This window comes from Dromaius novaehollandiae, chromosome 12, assembly GCF_036370855.1.
Source record: "Dromaius novaehollandiae isolate bDroNov1 chromosome 12, bDroNov1.hap1, whole genome shotgun sequence".
Taxonomy (NCBI): Eukaryota; Metazoa; Chordata; class Aves; order Casuariiformes; family Dromaiidae; genus Dromaius; species Dromaius novaehollandiae.
The window spans coordinates 15,548,685-15,575,759 of NC_088109.1; the positions used below are offsets into that span (position 1 = coordinate 15,548,685).

Below are 27,075 nucleotides of genomic sequence, written 5' to 3' on the forward strand. Positions count from 1 at the left end.
CTGGGCTGCCATATCTATCCATCTTCCACCGCACCCAGGACCAAGAAGATAGGACTGACCTGTCACCTGCTGCAGCAAGATGATACTAATGGTACATACCTGCCATGTACAGATTCAACTGCAGTCATAAATCAGGCATAGTGCCCTCTTTCATTCCCCTTTTTGTTTTATTTCAGTGTAATGGCTTAAAAAAATTTTTGACCCAAAAACTTGTCCTTCAGTGCTCTGTCCTTGAGAGAGAGTCTGCTTCAGCATCCAGGTTCCTCAGCAGTGCCCTGCTTGCAGTAGCACAGTTCCTTGAGGAACAGCCCAGTGACTTTGTCAGGCGGTGCCTGTGTTCTGCCCACAGTTACTGAACATCCTCCTGGTGCTGAGCAAAACTTCTCTTGTTCCTGTGTCTGGCTGAATGCAGGTGTCGGTGGCCAGCAGTCTGTTTTCCTCCACCCCCGTCAGTCTTTCAGTGCCTTTCCTTCATGTTGCAGGCTCTCTCCTCTGTAGCAAGCCCTGTTAACTGCTCTCTTGGATCCTGTAGTGGCTCAGTACATCTGGCTCCTCTCCAGGTGTCCCCTGATCATATGCTTCTTCCTGGACTCTGTTCCAGAAAGCTCTGGGGCCATTTTTCTTCTTCAGTGCTCCCTGCAGTGGATGTGAGGTAGCTTTGGACTAGTGAGTGGAGGTTGCTGAGCAGAACAGGGTAACCTCTCACCTGTGCAACGCCTGGACTCTCTGCTTTCCTCAGCCTACGCTGACTCTCTCCTGCTTGGTTCTCCACAGGGGACCCTGCAGAAGTTTGTGGATGACTTGTTCCAGGTAATCCTCAGTACCAACCGCCCTGTCCCTCTGGCTGTCAAATACTTCTTTGACCTGCTGGATGAGCAGGCAATACATTATGGGATCGCAGACCCCGAGACGATCCATATCTGGAAGACAAACAGGTATGGTGTTCGTGTGGACCCCAGAGGAGGCACTGCTAGTCTGTATAGACTGCACAGTTGTGAGGTGACAGCTACCTTTGTCAGCATCGGGGAGGAGCAGAATGGGAGGTGCAAGGCAGCAAAGCACAATATGAAAAGCTGGCTTTGTTGAGAGGGCAAAGGTGGGAGATGAAAAACAGTAGCATGTGTAGCACCATAGCCTTCCTCTTTGCTGATATCTTGTCATGTTTTTCTTCTCCCCAGCCTGCCCCTGCGGTTCTGGATCAACATCATTAAGAACCCCCAGTTTGTCTTTGATGTGCAGACATCAGATAATGTAGATGCTGTGCTCCTGGTCATTGCACAGACCTTCATGGACTCCTGTACAATTGCTGACCATAAGTTGGGGCGGGTAAGTACAGAGGTAAAAGAGAACATGGTTAGCATAGCCTGAGCAGTGCTGCCCCAGGAAGGCAGGAAAGTCACCTTAATTTCAGTGGGGACAGTAGGCTAAGGTCCCTTCCCTGCTCCCTTCATGGGGACTCATGTGAAGAGAGGAGGAAGGAGCTGGCTTTATTTAGCCCGCTGAAGAAGTTGAGAGGTGTTTTAATTGCAGCCTGTAGCTACTTGAGGGACAGAGCCAAACTCTTGCTGGTTGTGGTAGACAGCTTTAACAAGTCACAGATTGCATCTTGAGAAGTTTGGGGTGGCTATCAGAAAAAACTTGCTACCCCCACTTTCTCCCTGCTGAGGGTGGAGCAGCCCTGCACAGATCACCAGAGATGGGGAGGGTCTCTGCTATCACTGGAGGATTTCAAGACTTTGCGTTTTCTGTGGCTTTGTCTAGCTATCTCACTCTGACAGCCCAACTTCAAGTGGGAGGTTGGACTAGAGATCCCAGAGGTCCCTTCACATACAGGTCTTGTGATTCCTCAGACTGTTACTAGAAAGGAGTCTAGCAGTGGAAGTGCCCTTCTGTGCATAGGACAAAAATTCCTTGCCCCCAGTGAATGATGCAGAATAGTGGGCTAAGGTTAGCCCACAGCATGGTGAAGGATTTTTTTTGTAACCAATTCTGTTTTGGATATTTGAGGACTCTCCAATCAATAAGCTGCTCTATGCCCGGGACATTCCTCGCTACAAGCAGATGGTGGAAAGGTGAGCAGTGAATGCGTGCGGAGTCATGGTTTGAGCAACGAGAAGGAGACTAGGAGAAACAGTGCGGTAATTGACTGTTTATTACCGTGTAGGTATTATGCGGACATTCGTCAAACCATCTCTGCCAGTGACCAGGAGATGAACTCTGCCCTGGCTGAGCTGTCACGGGTAAATAAAGATATTTATTTCAGCTATTGCCCTGGCCTCTTACTTGTATGTATGTTAGAAGGTTAGCAGTGCAAAGATCAGATATTCTAGCTGAGTCTGCCCAGCTAGTGCTGAAAAGTGTCAAGGCTTCAGGGCAAGGTGTACGTGTGACTTTTCCTTCACTAGGAACCACTAGTGAGTTCCCTTTCCTGTTGCTTTGTGCTGGGTTTAGTGACTCTGGCACATTCCCTTATGAGTTGTGAGGACAATTTGAAAGAACAGTTGTGAGCTATCTGAAGATTTTGGCTAACTGACTCTCTTTATTCAGAATTACTCAGGTGACCTCAATTCCCTGGTGGCACTACATGAATTGTACAAATACATCAATAAGTACTATGACCAGGTGAGTGTGTCTCCAGTAGGTATGAACATGCTCTTTTCTTTCCTATCATGTGTTGGTGAACCGATTAAGTTTATATTGGGAAGCTTATTCTGCTTCCCATCCAATTAAAAATAATAATCATAATGATAATTAAAAGCAGCAAAACTATTAAAATGCTGTGTATTGTTTTATTTGGCATATCATAAGTTCGTTTCTTTCTTATGAAAGAGGGAGAAGAAATCACAAAAAAGGACTTAGCTGTAACCTGGATGTGGTTGGGATTTCATATGTATTTCTCTTGTTTTGATTCTGGTATCCAAATATTCTACTTAAATGCAGTTAATTAAGATTCATTTATTAAATATAAACTCTTCAAATAAGTTTAGTATTTCTTTTCCACTATTGAGTTTATATTTTATTAGAACTAATCTGAAATACTTATTTTATGGTTAAATTGTATATTTGAGTTGAATTACTGCATGCCCACTCTAGTCTTGAGCACACTGGATCCCAGCTTGGGGCGCTCTACACTGTGCTCCTCTGCGTGCTCTAGATGTGCGTGGAGTCAAGTTGTTTGAGTGCTGTGCACTGGAGAAAGGCTGCCAGTGAGCTCTGTCTCATTGCAGATCATTACTGCCTTGGAAGAAGACCCAACGGCACAGAAGATGCAGCTCGGATATAGACTGCAACAGATTGCAGCAGCTGTGGAGAATAAAGTCACAGATTTGTGACACACACAGACAGACTGATGCTCTCACCTGGCTGAACAGGGACAGTGCTTGTCCTAGCTATACACAGGGTGTCCTGCTGCCATTGGAACCAGACTCTCCAAGGAACCGGCGGGTGACATGAACAGGGATGGCCAAGGCAGTACAAAGTACAAGCGTCCTTGCATCTCAGAGAATATTTTTTTACAGTTTTCTCTTTTTAAAAACAAAACAAAACCCTTCGGTTTTCCTCTGACCCAGAATGTCGGGGGACTAGACAGCTCCTTCCCACAGACGTTATGTGAATGTGCCAAGTTTCCAAGCCACATTGTTGAAGAGCCTGGTGACAGCGCCAAACACCATGTCTGTGGAGGCCTTGGCCTCGCGTGGAAACCCCTGCCAGTGCTGGAGACTCCCCTGCTGCAGTTGCTCATTTTAGCACTGCAGCTGTGACCAGCTGTGGTGCCGCTGGCAGGCAGGCCAGTGTGGAGCCAGTAGCTCTGCTGGCTCCCTGAAGCCTCTCTCCGGACCAGGAGGGACACAGGAAACTTTTTCCAGGCTGATCTCTCTGTATGTCTATACAGACTAGTGAGCACTACTACAGAATGCCACCTGAGAAACGTCCTTGCACCAGTGTTCCCACTGGTTCTGAATACTGGATGTAGAAAGGAGAGGGACCGATAGCAAAGGTCTCTTGCTCCCAAATGTTCTGGTCTCTGACAGCTTGTGTGCAAAGCCTGCTTGGATATAACACGTTCACCAGCATATGTGCTTGCCCAGAGACCTACTATAAATGGACACCGCACACTGACCCTCTCGCTCAGGACAATTTTAGCATGTGAGGAGTAGGCTGCCTGGCCCACCTCAGTCTCCACTGACCCAGCTCTGGTTCCGTCTCCCTGGTTCCCTGTGGTCAGAAGTTGCCCTGCTCTTTGGAAAGCACAACAAATGCCTTGTGCCACTTCCCCTTCCTTTGGTGTCTAGCTGTTCTGCTGCTCTAAACTGGACTTGTAAATACCCTCAGAAAGATAATGTATTTAAATGCTAAAGGAGAATGTTTAACTTTGTGGCTTTGAGACAAAGCTTTTCTCGGAGAAGCATCTCTGTGCACTTCTACTGACAAACGTCTGTCAGCACTGGAGCAAAGTTTTCTCCACTGCTTTGTCTGCAGGGATAACTCTCAGATGTCTCCATTGTCATAACAGCAGCTCACTTTCCCCACAGCTTGGTTCAAGGCTTAGCTGTATGTTCTTCTCTTAGGCTTGCCTTATACCTTATTCACAAGTTCACTTTCCCAGACTCTCCTGCTGTGGCAGATAGAAGGATTGTTTGGTGAGCTGTGAACTCAAGGAAGCCACGAAGCACAACTGCGTTGCTCCTGGAGAGCATCAGGTGTCCTGCAAATGGGAATGATTCGAATGAGGAAGGAGAGGTTGGAGCCGGTATACGCACAGTTAGTTGCCAGGCTGTCACTGGGCAGCTCTTTATTCCCTCCTGGAGAGCACTCGGGCACTCGGGGTGGTTCCTCTGCCCTTTTGGGAGCAACTTCCTACTTTAAAGGATGCCCTACCCTCATCTCCCTGCTGAGCCTGGGCTCATGTCTTGCTTGCCTGGGAGAGATTGCGCACAGGGGCAAGTAGGCAGGTCTGACTTTCCATCACTTCCCTTAGCTGGCGACTGTACAGGCCAGGAGGGACCACAGCTAAAACAGGGCAGGATCATGTCCCTGCCTCTGTCTTTGCGTTACATACAGCAGCACTCCCAGACCTATCAGCTCAGCCCTGTGGTTTTGTGCGGGCGTTGTGTCATTGTGAAATTGTTCTCTGAGCAATACAAAGATGAGCTAGTGTTGGCCTCTGTTCCTATAGACCCCCGTGCCACAAAACCGGCTCTCTCCTATGAGCCTCCCTCAGCAATATTCCCAGGTATTCCTGCACACCCTGTGTGTCCAGAGTACACCCACTGTCCCCAGGCTGCCTACCGCTTGTGTCCTGCTGCATGGAGCAGCTGAGCATGTCTTGCGCAGAGCCATGTGCGAGCTGGCTGGCCTCTGCCACGCGGAAAGGGAAGGCTAGAGTTTGCCTGCTTCTCTTCCCCCAGGCGGTCACTGATATAGGGGTCTCTCCTGCCTGACCACCCCTTATGATGAAACTGGTGGGAACATAACATCTCTGAAAGAGAGCTCAGTCTCAACCAAATCTGATGAGTTAGCCAGCAAGCCCAAAAGACAGGTGGAGGAAAGGACTGGCAGGTGGGAGAAAGCAAATAGAAGGCAATTTCATAAAGCCTGTTTCCTTAGGAAACCAAAGAATGTAATTCCTTGGTTTGAGGCAGGTGTAGGTAAATGAAGGAATGAAGAAAGGGTTGGTGGCAGCAATAGTGTTGTCCCACCTCTGTGTTGACAGGCAGGCTGCCAGCTCGGCAGCAAGGCTTTGTCTGTGACCTCTCCAACCGGCTGAGTATCTGCCAGGAGCCATCAGTATCTGCTGGGTTTATGGCTCTGCAGAATGTTTATGCCTTCCCCATTTTTGCAAAGTTTTCTGTGCTCTCCTAGCATGGTGTTGCGTGGGGCTTAATTCTGGATCCACCTCACAGCAGCAAAGGGAGGAAGACTCGGGGGCATTCTTAGAATCATAGTAACAAGAATCGCGGTGTCTCTCCTGCTCCCCTTTGGCAGCTCACTGAGTCCTGCAGGGTGTCCTTTGGCGTTGCCCGCTCTGGTCAGGTGCGACCATAGCCTCTGCCCACGCACGCTGACTTGGGCCTTAGAGTAAGTGGGCTCCATGTCCCCTTTACTTCTCAGCAGTGCTCATGGATGTTGGAAACAATTTCTGTTCTGAGTCTATCTGTGAATGTCCACTTCTACTAGAGCAATAATCAAAACTTAAATCACTTAAATTTAGCTCTGTTATTTAACATCTCCAGTTCATCCTTGTAGAGTTGAGCAGGATGCAGGCCCCAGTTCAGGTGCAGCGAGGATGGAAAGCTGGTAGTACCTGTCTCTTGTGGTCAGTTTGTCCTTGGTGTTGTAGATACGAGCATCCTCCTCAGCTGTGGACGTGCACTTAGGTCCCCTTGATGGGATCAACTTGGATGTTTAGGCATGGCCCCTTTTCTCTCCGTCCATGCCCCTCTCGTGTGGCAAAATCCATTACTACAACAGGGTTAGGTTGCATATAAATTTGCACAGAACAGCATTTATTATAACTTCCCAATTGTAGGGAAGACTAACTTATTTATTTCTCATAATCCTTCCAGTTTTCTTCCAGTCTCTGCCTGGTTCCGCGACCAGTTTGTCAAACGCTCCAGAGGCGGTCGCTGCTTCTGGTTAAAGAACAATCCGCCCTGGAGTTCACTGTTTTCTTACCGGTAGCAAGTTCTCCGGGCACCGGCTGACGGCGTCCTGCCACAGCCACCGTCCTCCTCCTGCAGGACGTGTGTGCTGCAAGGGGGTGTCACTGTTTTAATAAACCCGCTGAAAGAAGATATTCCCGAATGACAGACACTGTCTAGATTTTGTGCTGCAGTCAGAGAAAGAGAGTTGCGTCCACCGTGGTCTGGTGAAACACTGAGAACTGAAGTTATCAGTATTAAGAGATATATCCATTAGTGTATTTCAGTGTCTGTCTCCTGTTGGCGTGACTAAGAGTAGTTGGCACCCGCAAGATGTAGATGTGAGAGCACTTGCTTTTATCTGCCTGGGGGCAAATTTAGGCTGCAGCTGGAAGCTTTTTTTTTTTTTTTTTTTTTTGGTAAACATGACAGCTAATTGTTTTTCTTCTTTTAATGAAAATGAGGGGGATTCTTGGATCCTGCTGCCTTGGTGGAATGCCATTTCTTTTTCAAGGTTTGCCCCAGTTGCAGTGAAATGCTGCTTTTCTTTTCGTGCCTTTCTCGTTGGGATGATTCTTTTGGTTGCCAGAACACCCGGTGCGTTTGCTCTATTCTTCTTTCTCCTAGTCCTCTGTCCCAGTGACTGTATCCTCCCCAATCTTGTAACTTGGTGTCTCTCTCTCTGTTATGGTCTGGTCTTGCCTGACCTGCATTTATGCCCTGCCACATCTTGAGTTCTGCTCCAAGCACCTGAGGTACTGTCTCTCTCAAATTGGAATTAATAATTAATATAAAAAGCTTGAAAAATCTGAATTTTGTTACATAGTGTAATAACTGTTTGTAGATACTGTTCTGAGATGTAGGAATCTATTGGTGATATAAGAGGTTTTGTCTGTAAATAATCAGTTTAGAGTCCAAATGATTTTAATAAAGAGAATTCTTACACAATAATTCAATAAATTTTAATATACAATTGGAGTGTCATGCTTGTGTTGCCAAATGCTGCAACTGGCAAGAGTGTATTCACCTTTTCTATTCTCCAAAGGGTGAACTCGGTACTTTGGGGCATCAGGACTGGAGGACTTGTGCCAGGAGCGTGGGGTTTTTCCTCTCCTGCCCCCTCAAACCTCTGCGAGAGATCAAGTGTGGTGCTTTGAGGCAACCTTGTGCCAGCTTCTGGTAGATGGCTCCTCTGGGCCGCCAGAGGTTTCACAGGGAGCAGGTTCTGCCCTTCCTGCAGTTCACATATGGTCCCAGCTGTTTTCTTTGGTGCTGGTGGAGCCTCCCTGCCAGGGAGGGCACCTCCGGTCCCTGGCCGAGTTCCTCAGCTCCTGCGCCGGGAGCTGGGCCGTGGCTGCGGGAGCTCCCGTGGGAGCTCGGTGGTGGTAGATGTGTGCTGGGGTGTGTTACAGCTCTGGCTGCGTGTGGGGGGCACAACAGCTGGGGGGGGGGGGGGGTCGTGATACAGTTTGTTAATCGCTGTTGTCCACCACTGTGAGTGAGAAGGTGCTCTTCCTAACTTAGCTTAACAACTTAATTCCTAAACCAAAGACAGCTGATTAGCTACCTCAGGGTTGGTTTGTTGTTGTTGGTTGTTTCGTTTTGTTTTTTTCCCCTCTCTGCCCTACCACCTCTTCTTACTTTCTTTTGAGATTTTTGGGCTACAGCGTTGCAGCCTGCCTACCCTGACCTCGGCTTCCCCCAGCAGCGGGGACGGGGGTCTCGGCCTCTCTGAATATTGCACAGCCGTTCCCAGACTCTTAAAGCTGGCCAGTACATCCCTTCTTTTCCTCTGTCCTTTATGAGTAGAGCTTTGGATGCTGTCTGCCTCTTCGCTTGTGTACGTAGCCCCTCCTTTACCCTGCGCTGCTTGTGCTCTCGCTGGCCCTGTGCGGGGTGCAGGCAGGCCTCCCGCCATGGGGCTCAGCCCCACGGTGCTGCGGAGGGCCGGCTGCCCCTGCCCAAATACCCACTCCTGACAGCACGTCTTTCTGGAGCCTCTGCCCCCTCCCTCGTTATTTTTAGTGCGGGGGCAGGCAGGTGAGAGGGCAGGGGCGCAGGAAAGGGGAGAGGTGCTCCGCGAGGCGCTGGTTTTGTCTTGGCAGTGTGCGGCTGCAGCAGCACTGCTCCGAGGCAGCGTTAACCCTTTGCTCGGGGGACGGGACTAGGTCTCCGCAGTCCCAGCAAGGAAACCCGAGACGTACAGTACGAGGGCCCCAGCTAGGGGGAAGGTCCGGGGCATGCCAAGCTCTGCTGCGAGGCCGCGGCAGCGGGGGAAAGTGTGAAGTGATTTTACTGCGTGCCGCCGGTTGCTCCTTGGTGTCACGTGGGTGCCAGGATGCCTGGCCCCGGCTTGGGGGGCGAGTGTGGCCGCAGGGAGGACGCTGCTCATGCTGCTCAGTGCGCGCAGGCTGCTTCCCGCTTGCCCTTTCCACGCTGAAGCCCTCACGTGGCTCAGCCAAAGCGTTGGCCACTGTCACCATCACGTGCGTGGAAAACCAGATCTTGTTAACCCAGATGGGCTGAGTGGGAACCAGATGCTGCCACCCCGCAGGGGTGTCCTGTGGGCCCCGGCACGTCCTTTTCCCCCAGCAGACGGGGACAGCAGCTTCGAGGCCGTGTCGGCTGCCCGGTGCTGTGCCAGGGCCCTGAGCAGCCGCAGCGCAGGTGCCTTGGGCCAGCCCCCAGGAAAAGGGTGAAAGTGGAAATCGGGGTCTGCAGTAGCCAGTGTCACGCTGTGCCGTGTTTGGCAGCATGCTGGTGCTGCTGGGGGAGGCAGAAATGCCTCAGGACGGCGAGCATGGCATGCAGGTGCCCTGGGGAGCCTGTCCCCTCCACCAGGCGCACATCGGGGACCGCTGGGCCAGGCAGGGACGGGAGATGGTGCCCCAGCAGCAATCCTGGCCCGGGAGCCCTGCAGACAGGCTGCGGGAGCAGCAGGAGCTGCCAGGTGGCCCCTCGGTTTCTGGTTCCAGGGACTGTGGAGCGGCAGGGAAGGATTTTGCTGTTTCCATCCTAGCAGAGCTCTAAATTTCCCTCTATAAATAGTTGCTGTGGACACTGCGGAGGTCGCGGCAGCCTGACAGACCTGCAGCGAGGGGAGTGGAGGGGAGGCAGGGAACTGCTCAGACAGGTGCAGAGCGAAGCCGGCAGTAAAAATGAATCCACTGCAGCTGTCCTGGGTCTCCCAGCTATCCTGAAGCCAAAGTTGTTCCAGGAAGCAGCGCTGTGATCCGATACCCTGTCCCGTTCCTCAGTGTATCTATCCAGCAATGCAGGAGACTTTGGTCTACTCAAGGACACCCCTCCCAGACAGTGCAGACCAAAAGGAGAGCGGGACCAGCTGGGATCTCGCTTCCTGGAGCTCCAGCATGAGCCAGATCACAAGCGGCGCTGCGTGCCCTGCTGCTGTGAGCTGCTGCACGGTAAGTCTGCAAAGGGCCGCCGGGGCTGGTTCTGCGGTGCGCGTTGCAGCTTGCAGGGATGCTGCATTCAGCAAGCGCTTCCCAGGCCGTGGCTTGCCACAAGATCAAGGCACGTATAGCTCTGGTAAGCTCTGCAGCTCCCCGTGCCCAGGTGGGTTAGCCGAAAGGGAAGGTCCAGGCAGTGCAAGGCATGACCGGTAGTGGGGGAGGCCCCCTACACCCTTCTGGGCACATCAGGTGGAGTGGATCAGGTCCTTCAGGCAACATCATCAGAGGTGAAGCACCGCTCCCTACCCGTAGCTCTTGTGGACCAGGCAGCACCAACATGTTTCCAGGCTGACTGAGGTTTTCCGACGTGGTCCAGGCCAGCAGCAAACCAGCAAGTTCTGCATGACATAGCTTTTAATGACAAAAAAAAAAAAAAGATTAGATAAAGGCATCAAGTGATGAAGTCTTTAAAAACATTATTGAGTGTCCTTCATCACAAAGCTTAGAAAAATATATTTCACTCTTCTATAGCAAGTTGCATAGCAACACTCCTTACTTATCCTTTACCGGCGTATCCATATAACTACGGTGGGCTCTTTACCTTTGTAGAGTCTCGCATGTCCAAGGAAGGGCCTGACTTGCTCTCAGCAGCGAGGGGGGATGTTAGGGCCCCAGTGAGCTGTTCAAAAGCTCAATCAGCCTTAGTATTAGAAAGTGTTTTACGCTAAAGGAGCCTGGCTTTGGGTCCTAAACACTACATCACGATGGTACTGCTTTCCTGCCAGATTCCTGTTTCCAAAAAAATCTGTCCAGGGAAGATGCTGTTGAACTGCCATCCGGATAGTTTCTTAAACTTTGCTTTGCTAGGTGAATGGTGAGCGATGTAAGAAATTAAATCTCTAAAGCTGTTGCTCAGATCTCAGATCAGCCCTCACAGTTCTCCCTAATGACGTGCCAAAATCTTTGAAGATGTGAATGAACAGGTCTTGGCGTATTCTGGTGGTGCAGTGGCTCGCAAGGGTGTTGATATGCAAAGTCTGTGCTCATGAACAAGGGAAATCCTATTGATTTCACCCAAGTTTCACAGATGAGACTCTCGCAAGGGTTTGCCAAAGAGACTGGTCATAAGGAGAGGCAGCCTGATATTTTACGCCTAAATTATACAAATTCTGAACACTTGTAAGTGCTATGGTTAGAGGACTAAAAAATACAAGGAGGGAGAGGCATTTTGAGCTCCTTTCACGCTGCTGTATGAGCTGGGGTAAATGGAGCAATGCCAGCTCCGACAGTCCTGGGCGTCCCTGGCAGAAATGGAGTCTCAAGCACAATCTGACCCTTAAGTAGAAACATTTTGAGAGCTTGCTTGGTTCCCAAAGACAGACTACATCTCTGTGCTGTACTGAGAAAGGAGTATCAGGATATGCAAAGAAATCCTAGTCTTCTGAGGAAGTCGTGCTTCTGTCTCAGCGCTCAGGTAAGAGCGTGCCCCGGCAGGCATTACTGTCCTGAAACAGCTCCCCGCTGCGTTGTTCCCACTGCAAGTGAGGGAAAATGCGCCAGTGCAGACAAGCCGTTAGCTTTAGTGCACTGATTCTGAAAGATTTAAAGGTCAGTATTTCCACCCGTGCTAATAGCCTACTCAATTATCACGTGTCGCAAGCTCTGGTGATGTATGTTAATCTGAAGGTTAGGCCATAAAGCAAGTGATGTTTCCGTGTTATGAAACGCTAGGTTGGGAGCACCCAGGCTATAGCAGCTTACATCGGTATTTCCATGAGCACCGGGGGGTTCAGGGGCGTTGTTTCAGGTGACCTGTGCTTCAGCCAGTTCTACATGGGTGCTGGCAGGGGGAGCATAGCACTTGCATCAGTCTGTCTAAACTGACTCTGTTTGTACCTTTTTGCTGCCATAGTAACAAACACTGGATAATAGCCTCTCCCCCTGGGTTACAGCCTCTTTCCTAGGGGGTCACGGGATGGTGGGTGATAAATATCTGCTCTGGCCCCAGGGCTAGGCTGCAGAGAGATGTGCAGTGCTGGAGTTTCTAAAACACAGACTGTGTTTAATACTGAACGTGAGGCTCCTCCTGCCAGTGAAAGCCCAGGGCTCACTCCTTCCCCAGCTGGGCAGGAGATGGGGAGCAGAGCGCTTTCTCTGCAGGAGGCCAGGTCCCGCCAGCGCTGCAGCCGCGGGAGGGGATCCCGCAGGCCCCACTAAGCCACCGAAAATCCACACGAGGCACTAAGAAACCTGAGACTCCTGCTGGACTCTGGCCCAGCTGCACACAGCCAGGAGCCCTGCTCAACCCCAGCCTGCCAGCTTTCCTTTTCTGAACTCTTAAAATAATCTCTAACCTCTCCGAAGTGCCAAAAATGTTTACAACAGCCCGGTTCCAGGTTCTGGTGAAGCAGATGGAAAGGAACAGGGCAGGGGGGAGGCAGAAGTGGGAACAGGAGCGATGCATATCAACATGCATGTAGTAGAAGTTGTGGCTGTTCTGCAGCTACCTACCTCTGTTTAAAGGAGTAAAATGCTGAAGATTGCACCACCTGCATTCCAAAACCTGGTTCCCCACTGCTGCAGTCCCCTCACACCAGGATCTGCTGCGATGATGGAAGAGCGGGAGTGGGTGCAGGAGGAGGTGCCTGCAGCGCAGCACACAGGTCAGTCCTCAGATGTGTGACTCCAGAGTCGCGATTGTGCCAGGCTCTTCCCAGGCCGGAGGAGGCCATGGGCAACCTGTCCAGCCGTTCCTCTGGGATACCCAGCCGCTGGGAGGACAGCTATCCTCAGTTGCTCTTTCAGTCCAACAGCATTTAAAGACATGTCAGTAACGTTGCCTTCTGGCAATGTCCCCACAGGAGGCCACCACCCAGTGCAGGAAGGAGAGGTGTTCAACATGAGATACCAGGCTCTGCGCAAGCTGGGCTGTGGGGCCTTTGCCACGGTTTGGCTGTGCCATGACGTGAGGTGAGGGGCTGAATACATTTCAGGGGCTGTAGGAAGGGTGTGCTGTCCTCCGCTCGGGCAGGGCCTGTCCCTTTTGTGCAGAAGCAGTGGAGCACAGCAGCCTGCCCGGGAGCACGTCAGCATCAGCTCCGAGCGCTTCAATGCACAGAGGCTCCCAAGGAGGACAACAGCGACTGCAGCTGGGGCAAATCTGGCAGCAAGATCCGTGGGGCACAAATAGCAGAGTTGCTCCACAGAAACTGAAGAACATAAATTAGGTGGGATCAGCCCTTGCTCCACCTTTGCTCTTCCTGTTTAGAATAGGTCAGACCCTGCAGTATCCCTGTTCTGCCTTTACTTTCTGGTCCTTCTCTGCTCCCTGGGGCAGCTATGCTGCAAGATGCCAGCATCATCACCAGGAGAGACGTGCATGGTCTTTGCATGCCGCAGGCCAAGGGCAAGGCTGCTTGCAGGAGGGCAGCGCTCTCCCTGCAGAGCCCAGGGCTGGGTGACTGGGAGAAGGGGAGGCGTTGCTGCTTGGAGCTGCACTGGCGTGCATTGGCATGCAGCTGTGATTCATCTCGTAGGAGGAAGAAACACGTAGCTGTGAAGGTCCCCAGGAGCGGGGAAAGCTTCGCTGAGGCTGCCCAGGACGAGGTCGCTCTCCTTCGATGTGTATGTATGTTCTCTGGCTCCGTGCCCTGCATCATGGGGATGGCCACTGAGTTCAGATCTGAGTGTCAGCTTCACCATCCTTCTCCCTCCAGGCATCAGTCTGAGGATCCAGGTGGGGAACAGAAAAAACACGTTAGATAGTTGATAGAAATTGCCTTCGTTCAGTACTGGCCTCTGAAATGGCCACCTTCTCCTTGTGCTGGCATGGATGGCTGTGCCCTGCTTGGCCTGTAGACCCATTCCTTTCAGCTGAGACCAAAATCAAGCAAGTAGGAGGAATCTGCAGAAATACAGGCTGGCTAATCAACAGGAAAAAAACAGGAGGTCAAGTCCAAGTTCTTAAACAGGAGGTGGGAAGGTGGCAATGTTTCCACTGTATTTGTGTAGTTCCCAGCTCAGGTGGTACTGCTCTATCACAACACAGAGAGTGAAGTACATGGAGACAACTGCAAAAAATGGTAGGATGCAGCAAAATATATTAAACATCTGAACTCAGAAAGCTTCCTTCTGCTATTGCCAATGGGTCTGGCATGTATCTGAGTTTCAGCTACTTGCCTTTGAAGGCAGCTTGACCTGCTAGTTCTAGAAAGCTCGTGGTTACAATTCTTAAAGTTTGCCTGAATAAGAAGTTACATCAGCTTTATATGAATAAAAGTCATTAAATTTTGCATTTCAAATTACTGTGAGGCCTTTTTCCAACAAGTTTGAAAAGGTGTAGTTTGCACCTGCAAATCTGCAGGCCATATCTAAAGGGATATGAGCCAGACTTAGTGATGCAAGAGGAAGTACAAAGTGGCACTAATTTAATGTAATCAAAGAGGTGCTTTTCTGCACATCAGCACAATACTGTGTATAGACCAAGCCTTACCCTTAATTTATTATGAATTCTCTCTGAAAGACACTCCTTCTCCTCAACAGAATATAGACGGTTCCCAGGGCCATTTCTGTCAGTACAAGGTGGTTGGTGCCTGTAGTGCTGCCAGAAGAGGCGGTCTCCCACCTTCCGTGGCTGCGCACCTCTGTCGTCCCAGCAAAACCTCCTGGTGCTGCCACAGACACACCAGGCAGCTGCACAACAAAACAACCCCAAATCCCCCACAGTATGGCAGTGTGCAAAAGTCCTCATTGCTGTACCAACATCAGCGTCCTGTGGGAGCAAACTCACAATACAACTCACCGCACAGATGTGCAGTGCTGATGCGAGATCTGGGGATGCCAAAAGCACCCACACTTTGGCAGACTAGGGATCACCCCGCCCTGCATCCTGGGCCAGTGGTAGCCAGCAGGGTGTAAGGAGAGGGTAAGCACAGAGTGCTGCTCCCACTGAACACTTCCCCAGCCTCCCGCAGTTTTCAACGGGAGATTTCTTGGGCCAAAGGAGACGCTATGTAGGCAGCAATCCTCAATGGGTTTATCTTCCAGAGATAAACTGTCTCACTCTGCCATGAGCCCATGCAGGTTTCAGCATCCACAGCACCCTGTGCCAAGATTTGCCACCCATTACCTGTGTGCCCCATGAAGAACCGTCTCCCCGGCTTGTTTCTGAACCCGCCAAGGGCTAGGTTTGTGAGATACACCCATGTTTCTCATATGAAAGCAGAAAATAACAGCTCTGTGTTCACCCCTTCCCCTACCACTTAGTATCTTACAGCTCTCTGTCATACCTGCCTGTAGTCTACCCTTTTTCAGCCCAAAGAGGCTTAGTTCAATGGGTTGTTCCATGTGTGGAAGTTGCTCCGTACCCCAGTGGGACAGAGTAGCCTTCAACTAGCCAAAGACAAACACAAGGTCTTCACCTCTTTGCAACCACTGGCAAGAAATTGCTCAAGGGAAGCTACAGGTTTTAGAAGGCAATGTTGCAGGAAGACTGCTTTTCCCCACTGAACCACGAGAAACTGTGTGACACCAGACAAATTCCAAGCGATGCCACAACAGTGCCTGGCCTGTCAACCAGAGAGGAAAAGGAGCCTTCTCCCAGAGCAGAATGAGGAGTAGAGGCTGCAGAAGGTGAAGAAAATGGGCAGCCATCGCTCCTGGGTAAAATGAGCTGAGGCCTCAGGGAAATCACCTTCCACCACAGGCAGGAGCACTTTCAGGGCCTGGATGGGGTGGAACGAGCAATGGGAATTGTTCTAGACCTGTTAATAGGAAAGGTTTGAGTTATTCAGACACTGTGAGGGTGACGCTCCTACCTGGTCCAGGGCTAGACAACATTCCTTGGGAAGGAAGTCTGCTTGTTTAATTGGAGCCTGGTTTTCTTGATGCTGTTATCGCTGAATGTCTAATGAAGTGCCAACCACTGGAGGAGAAAGTCTGTAGAATGGAATAAAAATGGGCGCAAGAAGTCCTTGTGCATATGTATGCCTCTAATTGCAGCTTTCTTGGAATCCTCCCTTCAGGTGAGCAGTATGAAGAAGAAGGACCGGGCAGGAGAAAACATCGTCTGTTTATTAGACGACTTTAGAATGATGGGACAGAACGGCTTCCATATCCTTCTGCTGAGTGCTGCAGCTCTGGGTTGGCAAAGCCTTGGCTTGCCTTGGAGAGGTCACACGATGGTTTTAAAGCAAAAGCTGTGGTCCAAGGAGGATGAGCAGGGCAGCAGTTGGACCTGGGCACATGAAAGTGGCTGGTGGGGGCAGGTGGAGTAAGGAGGTATTTGGCTACTCTGGTAAAGGGCAAAATAGTGGTGGTAGTATCTTCTCCCTGTTAGTGAATCCATGACTCTTTCCCACATATGTGCTTGGTATTTGAAGCACTGGGTCCTTCTCTGAGAAGTCTGATGGGTAACTATGCAGCCCAGGGCCTTCCTCTGCCTTTTGTGAAAAAATCTTTACAGCAGGTGAGAACTTAGCTCTAAGCGGGTGACGGCATCAAGGGACTGGTTGGGTGGGGAACACACTGTTGTGTTCATCCTGGGGTCATCTGCCAGAGCTCCTGTGTGATTCCATCTGCAGAGAAAGGAACAACACGGAGTGAGTGCCCAAGGCATACAATTTGGAAGGAAAACACTAACTATTTATTTTGGGTATACGGGGAGAAAATGTTTTAAAAATAAAATAAAAGGCAGAATGGGAAGTCATCATGATCCCATTAATATAGGCGCACTGTTCATCACTGGCTATGCCTGTAGCCTCATCAGGTTTGGAAAGGAGTCAGGACCACCAGCGTGAAGAGTCAGAAGCCTGCAGACCTGCACCAGGCATTCAGGGACAACAGTTATGTTCAGATCTCAGTAATCACTGCATTTTTCTTGGGATCAGTTCTGCCACTTGCCGGAGTAGTGGGGGGACAAACAGCCTGCCACAGTTACACTTCTTGTTGGCAAGCCATAGATACCTCTCTGCCCTCCGGCAGCCATGAGGATCCCCCTCCCATGGTAATGCTGGACTGCTGGCATTTGTCTTGGCATCGAGTTGTGAGCAGCACTGACGTATGCAGGATCCGGCAGGGCTCTGAGGCTGGCCTATAGCTTTCCGCACAGTACTGTCGAAGGCTGCTAGAAGTCTGTCTCATAGCTGATTTCTTTCCAGAGGCTTTGTAAATAGCTGGTTCAGTTGGCTGGTCCTCCACCCATGTTGAGGTTTTCCTGCTCAGAGCCAACCCCTCCTTCATCCCCTGTAAGGATGTGGCATGCTGATCAAACAGATCGCAGAACTTGAGTTTCTTGTGCGTTGTCCATGAATAGCTAAGGAATGGGAAACCTCAGTAAGGCCTCAGAGTAGTTAAAATTATATTTTGTCTCCAACGCCGAGATTTATTAGAAGTCCACTGGCTTGTCAAGACCAAGATTTGCTCCTTTGATTCCTGTGCTCTTCTAGAGACACTAAGAACGAACCCCTTTCTCCTTTATCCTTTTTCTGCAATAGCTTCTTCTTCCTGTAAAGCAGCTGCACCAACACTTGAATAAGTTATACAAAAGTGTAACAGCATTAAGTTATGTGCTCAATTTCACACCTAAGCCTTTGCCTGCACCTCCTTATCTGCTTAAACTGTAAAAGCTCAAACCCTTTTTCTTTTTCCATTCAGATTAGCACTAGGGCAGTATTTACTTCTGATTCATTCCATTTTAGCTATTTAAATCTTTCCTTGTGTCTCACAGTTACCATTTAAGGTTGGTATTTCCCTGGGGCTGGTATTCATCCCAGAATAGATTTTGATAATGCACAGAAAATTTGCCAGCCCTCTATGACTGACCAGAGTGTATTAAGAAAAAAAAAAAGCCTTCTCCCAGTAGTCTTTTTGCTGTTATTGATTTCCAAGAGTGAATGTTTCTCTCTCGCCTGCACTGTTTATCTCTCCCCTGTGACAGGCCCAACTCTCCCTGCTCCATCGTAAGCTCTCTTCCCTACATGGTTCCCTACAGAGAAGGGACTGTACCCTGAATTCTCTACACACAATCACTCATCTTCTCTCCCTCCTCCTGTCTGCATTGTGCTTCATCTCCTTTTCTTTACTTGTGCGATGGGATCACTTAGAAGGCAGGGCCTGCCTCCTCATCGTGTCAAATGCTCTCTGACCAAGTCCCAACTTCCAGTCCAGCACTAATGCCGTATTAACAGGGATGGCAGTGCAAGGATGCCAGAGCCAACCAGCAAGAAGTGGCTTTTCAGCACATAGTTCAGATGTGTGACCATAATGCCTCCTTGTAGTCCTGTCTTCAAAGTAACTGCAGCCTTTTGCACCAACTTCCTATTTCTCTAGGCTTCTCCATCCACGCTGACATCTCTGGATTTTCACACCTCCTTCTGCTCCTTGTCATTTCTGCATCCTCCAAATACACTCCTTCACTGCCAGCATCCACGGGCTCCATATTGCTTATCATGCTGAACCCATAGGCTTAGGTGGCAGCTATTCCTGCCGAGTCCTGTGCACCTACGTGTGCTTCCACAGTCCCACCCTAACCCGTGACACCACTGTTTTGGATGCAACTCCATGTTAATACAAGCAACCCATTATACAGAAATAATTTATTGTAGAAAATTATCACCAGTGTCCTCTTTGCCCCATACCAGAACCTCCACAAATCACATATTCATTGTGGCGGACTCTCTGCTCTGACAGCACTAAAAGCTGTTTGGGACGGGAGAAAGAGGTGAGACCTTTATGTTGTTAACGTAAACTATTCTCTGGCTCTCTCAGGTGCTAGCAGGCCTGCACTTCCTGCACAAACGCTGTCGGATTATTCACACAGACATCAAACCAGAGAACATTTTGCTGTATGTAGGTGACAAGACCCTCCAAAAGTTGCTACCTGATATTGTCAACTCTAGCCAGAGAACAGATTTGGGTCTAAAGGGACCACCAGGTAAGCAGTACAGATTTTTTGAACCAGAAAAGGGACCTAAGAGCTTATTGCCAGGAGTGAAACAGAGAGGTAGCTAGGCAGGCAGACATCATTTGTGAAAAGAAAAAGCTCACAACCCCTGCAGTGGCTAGTACAAAGTTCATGGTGATGATCTCTGCTTAACACAAACATCACACCTGAGTTAGTACAAGTTTCTCAAGGTGCCTGTGTAAATGTGGTGCTGTAGGTAGATTTGTGCAGAGAAGAACTACAAATCAAGTATTTTTTAATAACCTTACCATAACCTCAGAGCAGATTCTCATAGCTTTAGGTACTTCCACCGTGTCTGCTGCTTTCAGCCACTGAAAGGTTTACATATGCAATGGTTTGATCAAAAAGCTGTATGACATTTCTGCTATTTCCTGTATTTCCAAGGTTTGCAGGAGACTTGTATGCATTGCTAATCTCCAAGGCTTTTTGAGACATAATTATTTTCAGAGAATGGTGTGAACATAGAATAAGACATAGGGCTGGATAGTTTCTCAAGAGATTATCTAGTCTCTCCCAGCAATAAGTCCTTTTACATTTTTCTCCCACAATGTTCTCCCACAAGCATTTCTTCTGTGATGTTGCTGTTTTGTCTCTCAAATGCTGGGGTAAATGGGGAATGCTAAATTATTGACAGATATTTTTGCTTGAAACAGAATAACATAATATTGGACATAGACCAGCAGCTCTCTGTAAAGTATTAAAACAAAAATTACCCTTTCCCAGGGTGCTATGAAAATGTCACCTTTATGGTGCTTAGCTGAGCAAGCCGTATCCAAGATCTGTGACAACCAGGATTGCTGAAGGCTGAGGATGTGTTACAAAAGTGTTGTGTTTGACAGATGCTGGTGGGCTGTACTGTCCTCTGAACTCACATTAATCTCAATGCTAGAGGTACTTTGCAGCAGAACAGGAGCACATGCTCACACCACTCCACTGTAGGATACTGTCCTCTCTAACGTGCTCTTGGATTTTGACTATCAGCCCTTCTCTTGTGTGGTTTACTCAACAAACAGGCGTGGCATTTTACTGACAATAAAAAAGAGTCTCTTATCCAAAGCATTTTAGGATTTTTAAGGCTGAAAATCTTTAAAGGAAGGCATATGTGTGGTGATGTACCTGCTGGTTTGGAGCAAGACCTGATTTCTCCCTGTCTTTCCATCTAGGAGGCGATCTTGGCAATCGATTGGAACATTCTGATTTAATGAGCATAGAAGTGAAAATTGCAGACCTGGGCAGCGCATGCTGGACAGTGAGTCTGCTCTGAGTCTCACTTCCAAGACGACATGAGATGCTACCTGCTCCTTTCCGCCACACCTTGGCTGTCTGTCATTTTACAGCTGAATAGTTATTTAAGAGTGCATTAAAGAGATGCTGATTTCGGTGTGTATTGTATTCAGCAGTCCCTGCACTCTTGGAGATGCTGTCAACTTTGGACCTTTATTCAGCTTGCAGTTAGTCACAGGATCACAGAATGGTTGAGGTTGGAAGGGACCTTTGGAAATTGCCTAGTCCAACCCCTTTGTTCAAGCAGGGTCACCTGCAGCAGGTTGCCCAGGGCCACGTCCAGATGGCTTTGGAGTATCTCCATGGATTGAGACTGTCCCTACAACTAGAAATCTAAAACCATGTTCACTGTGGAATTTTTAGAGGATAAATTCACCCTGCTGTCAATGGGGCTGAGCATGTGTTTGCTGTGCCCTGCGCATAGTTTAATATGTGCATTCGGTTCTGTGTCACGAGGTCCTTGTCACTGTGCTGAAAGCTTGTGACCACAAGCATTGCTCTTATTCTTACTCTATTTTATGGATGCTAACTAAAGGTAGTTTGTTTCTGTTTCAGTACAAGCCTTTTTCAAAGGAGATCCAGACCCAACCGTACCGTGCCCTGGAAGTGCTTCTTGGGTTAGACTATGGCACTCCTGCAGATATCTGGAGCACAGGCTGCCTGGTAGGATTGGACACCATGCACTGCATGCAGGGAAGATGACTGACACTACCAGGCCAGAGGATGCATGTCCTCAGTCACCCAATTTATCTGTATAGCAAGATTTCTTTGCTGTTCCTGAGTCACAGAAGGACAAACAGGCTTTCTGCATTCATTAATTTCAGGCAATATAGGCTGCTGATAAAATTCACCTCAATTAGCTTATGATAGAAGGCAATTCATACTCTATATAGGGAAACTGATAGACTTGGACAAATCAGGCACATAGTGGTTTCCATCCTAAAGGAAAAAAGGTGTTATTTCACAATGGCAGAGTATGGACAGGAGGAGTGTGTATGTTTCCATGTTTTAGGATTGGTTTTGTGTAATAGGAAGAGAAATTGGCACTGGTACTATCAGAGTTAATGGTGAAGAAAAACTCCAAGTCAGTCAGTGCATTAACAATGCTGCTCCACTTCTAGGCATTTGAAATGGCAACTGGAGAGTGTCTATTTGATCCTCGACCTGGGAAATATTTCTCCAGAGATGATGGTAAGACTCCATCAGTTTTATTGATTTCACTGACAGAGGAGTCATAGTCTTTGTATCTAGATGTGTTTTCTCTCCTCCATCCAGATCATGTTGCTCGTATTATTGAACTCCTGGGCAAAATTCCTCCCCAAATAGCTCTCTCTTGGAAGAAGTCAACAAAATTTTTCAGCAGACCAGGTAAAAACTGGAATAGGGAAGTTTACTCTAAAAATACTGTGGACCTCTGACACACTCCTACTCAACTCACATCAGAAAACAACCAGAACTTATGTCAAACAACGCAGGCTACAGGCAGGGACAAAAGAGAAGCGGAGACTTCATGAAGTGCAGTAACACTTCTTGCCCTGACATCTAGCTTGCTCTCCCACCTTTGCAATCCAGGAGTGTTCCAGTGATGAATGCAAATGCAAAATCCTGAAAAATCCTCATGGCAAATACTAAAGAGGGAAAAGACTTCCATCCTTTCTCCTCTGGATCTAGAGAGAATGGAAATATGGACAGGAAATAGCTACATAGCAGTAAAGCCGAAAAGAATGTGTTAACTGGCCGAATTTCACCTATTCACTGGCAGAGAACAATAATGATCAGGGACAAGACAATCATAACCTCCCACCCTTCTTTCATCCACCCTAAATGTGGCTCCTATGTTTAGTCTTCTGACCCCAACCATAATATCTCTTCTGTTTGAATCTCCCTGAGTCCTTTCCCTTTGTCTCATTAAGCTTTAACTCCTTGTCTTTGACTTCAAGGCATTGCATGACTCTGTCCTTCTACCATTTAGTTTGTCCTACCTCCTTGTTTTCACACTTACAGCAAGCAATACAGACTCAGTATACCCACACTTCATTCTTGAGTGCTAGTACCATGCTGCAGTTCAGCAAACACCTCCCTGCTCGTTCAGAGCCCTTGTTCATGCTCATTCCTTCTATGGCGTTCAAAAGAAATGAGTCAAAAACAGTCCTTGTTTTATATTTGTTCTGTGTGTGAACGAAGCTGGCCTAAGCTGAATCACTGCATTTACAGCATGTACTGCTTGGGGACAGGGGTAGCTTTTTGGTCAGTAGTGGCACTCTGTTGGGCCCCACAGAGCTACCTAGCACAAAGCAAATTAAACCTTACTATTTAGTGAGATATGGCCCTGAAACAGCCTGTGTTCTGGGTTGCAGGCAGACAGCCATAGGGAACTAATAGCAATGGCTTTGGCATGACTATTCTGGGAACATTTCATTCACAAGTACTCAAGAATGGGGAGACTAGCTTGGAAAGATGATTTCTGAGAAACAGCTGAAAGCCAAATCTGCAAGTGGAAGCGCAGGTGAAGCTTACAGAGAGAGGAAGACCCACAGGAGAAGGAAGGGATCCTTCGGGATGCTTTGGATGAGCTGTACGAGGTGAGCAGCTGGAGACCACGAGTCTCGCAAGCGTAATTAAGGGACCGTGCTTATGTTGTTTCGGACAGGTGCTCTCCTGCGGATCTCCAGGCTTCTGCCCCGCAGCCTCTGCAACATCCTGGTGGAGACACACAACTGGACAAAACACGAGGTTGCGCCGTTTAGCAGCTTCCTCCTGCCAACGCTGGAGTACGCGCCCGAGAAGCGGGCCACGGCGGCGCAGTGCCTGCAGCACGCGTGGCTCAGCTCCCCGTGACCGCCCGGCCGCGGCGCCGTGAGCCCCGGGGCAGCGGCGGCTCCGGCCACCGGGGAGCAGGGACCCGCAGGCACCGAGCAGCCCCCTCAGCGCCCCCGGGGATCCCTCGCCGCCGCCCCGGAGCTCTCGGCCGCCCCCGCGGCGGAGGCGGCGGCGCGCACAAGATGGCGCCGGGGCGGCGCGGCGGCTCCTCCCGGCGGCGGGACCCGCCCGCAGCCACCGCCTCTCGGCCGCCGGGCCCGGGGGGGAGGGGGTGTCCTGCCGCCTCCCGGCGGAGGGGGGCTCAGGGGCGGGAGCGGCCGCGGGGAGAGGTCGGTGTGGGAGTGACACGACCTCGGGTGCTAACACACAGGGAAGTCAGGAAGCGCTCGGGGCCGCGCAGGCGGTGTGTCGGGCACTGTGAACCCTTCCTTGATCCAGAGACTCTTAACGTGCTGCGGCTTGTGCTTTAAAAACCCCTCAGCGATGCAGATGGGCATCAAATGAAGGTGATAATCAGTGGAAGTTCCCTTCCTCTTCTTCCCCCCCCCCCCCAACACTTACTGGATCCCAAGTGCTTCCAAGAACGCGTGGGTTGCTGGTGCACGCTTCCGTGGCTAGGTTGCTTACATGCCTGTAATTCCCATTATGTCAAATACCTGTTCTGAATGATTTTGGAAGTGGAGCAATTGCAGCAGCTTCTACCTTTGTGCAACACCGATAGGCATTGGACTCCGTTTTTTTCTGGTGTTCCTCCCTGCAAATACATGCTAACTTTGCTTCTGTCAAACTACATTTCCCAGTAAACTTGTAGTTCATGAGTAGCATTAATTGAAACTAGCTGTTAGTATCCGATAATCCCAGGAGTCCGTATGCTGTTTAAATGAGGAGCAAGGGCAGGGAGGGACTCTGTGTTCCAGCTTGTGACCGAACTTCCTTGCAAAACGCCTGGAGTTCCAGTTTTCCTAGCAGACGGCAGGCTGCTGACTCGCTGTTTGCGATGCCTAACCTGTTTTTGACCCCTTAGTAAGAAGGCTGCTATGTCCGAGTGACATCCCGGCAGAGCAGCCGTGGGTGCGTGCGGGGGCCACACAGGAGGGGCTGGCGACCAGCGGCCTGCGCCTTTGTCTGGCACCGGGGGGACGGCGGCCCCGGGAGCGGCGAGGTCCAGCTGCGTGCTCAATGGCCGCTTCTTTCCCTTTTTAAAATTTTTTTTGGTCTGGAGGAAAGGCCACGGTTTCCCTCGGATTCTCGCTCACTGGATAGCAAACCCGAGGCAGCGTTACTCGAAGGGGAGCGCCGCTGCCGGGGATGCAGCTCTGCGGTGGGGAGGAGGCAGACGGCAAACCGCGACCCGGGAGAGGCCGCGACCCCGGGGGCGCGGCAGGGAGCACCGCCGAGAGGCCCCGGCGCCCGAGTGGAGGGAGGGCGGCCGCCCAGGAGGCGGGGGGCCGGCCGAGGCTGCTCTCCCTCCCGAGGCCAGGCCCCACCGGCGGCGGCCTCCCCCCCGCGGCGCGGACGTGCCGAGCCGCAGGCCCCGCGCCCGCCACCCCGCGCATGCGCCGCGCGGACCCTCCCCCCCACGCCCGCGCCGAGGTCGCGCATGCGCGGCGCGACGGCGGCTACCGCCCAGGAATCCCGGCCGCCCCGCCCCGCCCCTTCTTTCTGCCACGTGTCCCGACGCGGGAGTTACCCCGCGGAGAGCGGCGCCGCGGAGGGGGCGGGGCAGCCCCGGCCGGCCCCGCCCCTCGGCACGTAGCGCGGCTCGGCCAGCAGACACCGCCGCGGCCCGCCTGGGCGCACCGCCTCGACGCCGGCGGCCGCCCCGCCCACACTGCCGCGCCGCGACCGACGGGCAGCGCGGCGCGCCAATGGGCAGCCGCGGCCGTGGGGCGAGCGGCGGGGCGGGCGCGCGGCGCCCAATGAGACGGCAACACAGGCGCGGCCGGTCGCCGCGGCGGCCAATGGCAAGTGCGGACGGGCGGGGCGCCGGCGCTGGCGGCGCGGCTGGGGGGGCGGGGCTTAGCGGCGCGGCAGCCAACAGGGAGTGGGAGTGGGCGTGCCCGGGGCGCCCCTGGCGCCGGCGCCGGGGATCCCCGTGCGCCCAGTGCCGTTTCCGCCCGGCCTGGGGAGACGCCGCCGCTGCCAGGGGGAGGGGCTGGCGCCGTGGCCGCCGCCGAGGGGCTCGCTCCCGCCGGCTGCCCAGGAAACGCCGTGGCGCTGAGCCGGGCCTAGTGCCGCGCGGGGGCCCGGGGAACGGGCCGGCCAGGTACGGGCGGGGCGGGGGGCGCCGGCGGGGCCCGGCGGCGCCGCGGGGGAGGGAATGCCCGGGCGGCGCGGCGCGGCCGGGGACTGCCGGCGCGGGGGGCGGCCGGCGCTCCGGGGCTGGGGCTGCGGCGGGGGGCGGCCGGGGTGGCGCGGGGGCCCCGCGGGCAGGCCCAGCCCGGCCCGGCGCGGTGCAGTGCAGCGCGGTGCGGGCCATCATGGCGGTGCCGGCGGTGCGCGCCTGCCCGCGGCGGCCGGGCCCGGGGGTCGCGGCGGCTCCGCGGCCTCCCCGCCCCCTCCCGCAGCGAGCGCCGGGGGAAGCCCCTGCCGGGGCCGCGTCCGCCGCTCCGGCCTTTTTGTCCCGGCGGCCGAGGGAGGGAGGGAGGGAGCGGCGGGCTCGGGGCGGCCCGCGCTGCCCGCCGCCTCCCGGGGCCGCGGGGGAGGCGGGGGCTGACCTGCATTTTCTGCTTTCTCATGGTGCCTGCGCGACGCGGCCCCTCGGCGCCCTCCCGTCGGCGCCGCCGCTCCCGCTGCGGCGGGGGCCGGCACGTGCGGGCGCTGCCGGGGGGCTCCGGGCCGCGTTCGCCGCCGGCCGCGGCAAGGTCACGGTAGCCCGGGGCCGTCCTTGGGCGCCCGCCGCCGCCGCGGGGCTCGCTGGAGGCGCGGGGAGGCGGCGCCGCTCGGCCGCGCCGCTCGGGAGGAGGCAGCGGCGGAGGCGCGCGGCCTCGCCGGGCAGGAGCGGCCGCTTCGCGTCCCCGCGCCGCCCCGGGAGGGGCCGGGAGGAGGCAGCGGGGTTTTTTTCCCAGCTTTCGGCGGCTCTGGCGCTCCTTTAAAGGACATCGCTCCCTGCGCACCTTCCCGGGCCTCCCGCGGGCTCCCGCGGCCCTTGTGTCCCCGGAGCGCCCGGGGCCCGGTCGGGCGAGGGCTGCGGGCCGGCGGTGGCTTCCTGCCGGTGCCTCGCAGAACTTGGTGCTGGTATCGGAGGGAGCGCAGCTACGTTACGTGTTTCGAACAATTCCCCCCCGCCCCGGCTGGCTCTGCAGCGGGTGTTACTGCCACAAGGCAAAATCTAAAACGAGAGAAAGAATTTCCTATGTCTGCAGTAGAAAGAGGGGATTCCCCTTCTCATTATATAAGAAATACTAGGATTTTTTTTTTCTTGTGGTTGACCCAGGAAGTCATCTTGTTGCCAGCCTTCTGGTTTTTGCTTGAGAGGGACGGAGGGGAGGGTGTTGCTGGGCTCTGGATCTTGTGGGGAAGCGTTCGAGGCAGTGACAGCAGCTGCCGTTGGCTCTGGAGCTCTGGTTGCTATGAGAGAAGCTTCAGTAGACTTGGCTGCTATCTCCAGGGAAGGACAGCAGAGCAGCCTCCATTAGTGTGGTGGTGAGGAGATGGCTGGCTCACGTTCGGGAAAGGGCCTTACTTTTGGGGCCGTTTCCACAGGTCCAAAGTAGAAGAGTGTGTGTTTTGGTCCAGCGGGACAAAAGCCTACAAAGTGGCTTTCCTCGTTGTTCTTTAATTAATGTCATTGCCTGAGAAGCTGGGCTGGAAACCCTGAGCTACCTTTTTTTTTTCTAGATATTTTGGTCTGTGTGAAAACTAGGACGGTGAGAATTGATATGATCTTCCTGTTAACTGAAGGCTGCAGTCATGTCTCGTTTGAACTCCAGTCTCCTTTCCAGCCAGTAGCCGA

The 27,075-nt window shown here is 52.1% G+C and overlaps 3 protein-coding genes across 7 annotated transcripts in view; all 3 read left to right on the top strand.

Annotated features, from left to right (window-relative positions):
- The window catches only part of PLXNB1 (plexin B1), an 87,560-nt gene extending 79,946 nt beyond the window's left edge, over positions 1–7,614 (top strand). For all 4 annotated transcript variants that reach the window (XM_064519010.1, XM_064519012.1, XM_064519009.1 and 1 more), the window contains 6 exons: positions 775–935; positions 1,179–1,326; positions 2,008–2,072; positions 2,165–2,240; positions 2,548–2,622; positions 3,228–7,614. In XM_064519010.1, the coding sequence (XP_064375080.1) occupies positions 775–935; positions 1,179–1,326; positions 2,008–2,072; positions 2,165–2,240; positions 2,548–2,622; positions 3,228–3,332 (630 nt within the window). In that variant the 3' untranslated portion in view covers positions 3,333–7,614. The remainder of the gene's footprint in view (positions 1–774; positions 936–1,178; positions 1,327–2,007; positions 2,073–2,164; positions 2,241–2,547; positions 2,623–3,227) is intronic.
- Positions 7,615–9,395: 1,781 nt separating this feature from the next.
- LOC112979141 (SRSF protein kinase 3-like) lies at positions 9,396–23,150 on the top strand. Its single transcript, XM_064518558.1, is given in 14 exon segments — positions 9,396–9,591; positions 9,899–10,066; positions 12,594–12,657; positions 12,659–12,717; positions 12,916–13,024; positions 13,591–13,678; positions 16,078–16,165; positions 16,414–16,520; positions 18,821–18,986; positions 20,180–20,265; positions 20,856–20,963; positions 21,422–21,491; positions 21,576–21,668; positions 22,951–23,150. Coding segments are annotated over 14 exon segments (1,590 nt in total). The 3' UTR covers positions 23,139–23,150.
- A 2,101-nt stretch (positions 23,151–25,251) lies between these two features.
- SETD5 (SET domain containing 5) overlaps positions 25,252–27,075 on the top strand; it is a 74,638-nt gene continuing 72,814 nt past the window's right edge. For both annotated transcript variants that reach the window (XM_064519017.1, XM_064519018.1), the window contains exon 1: positions 25,252–25,386. The gene's annotated coding sequence lies outside the window, so the exon portion shown is untranslated. The remainder of the gene's footprint in view (positions 25,387–27,075) is intronic.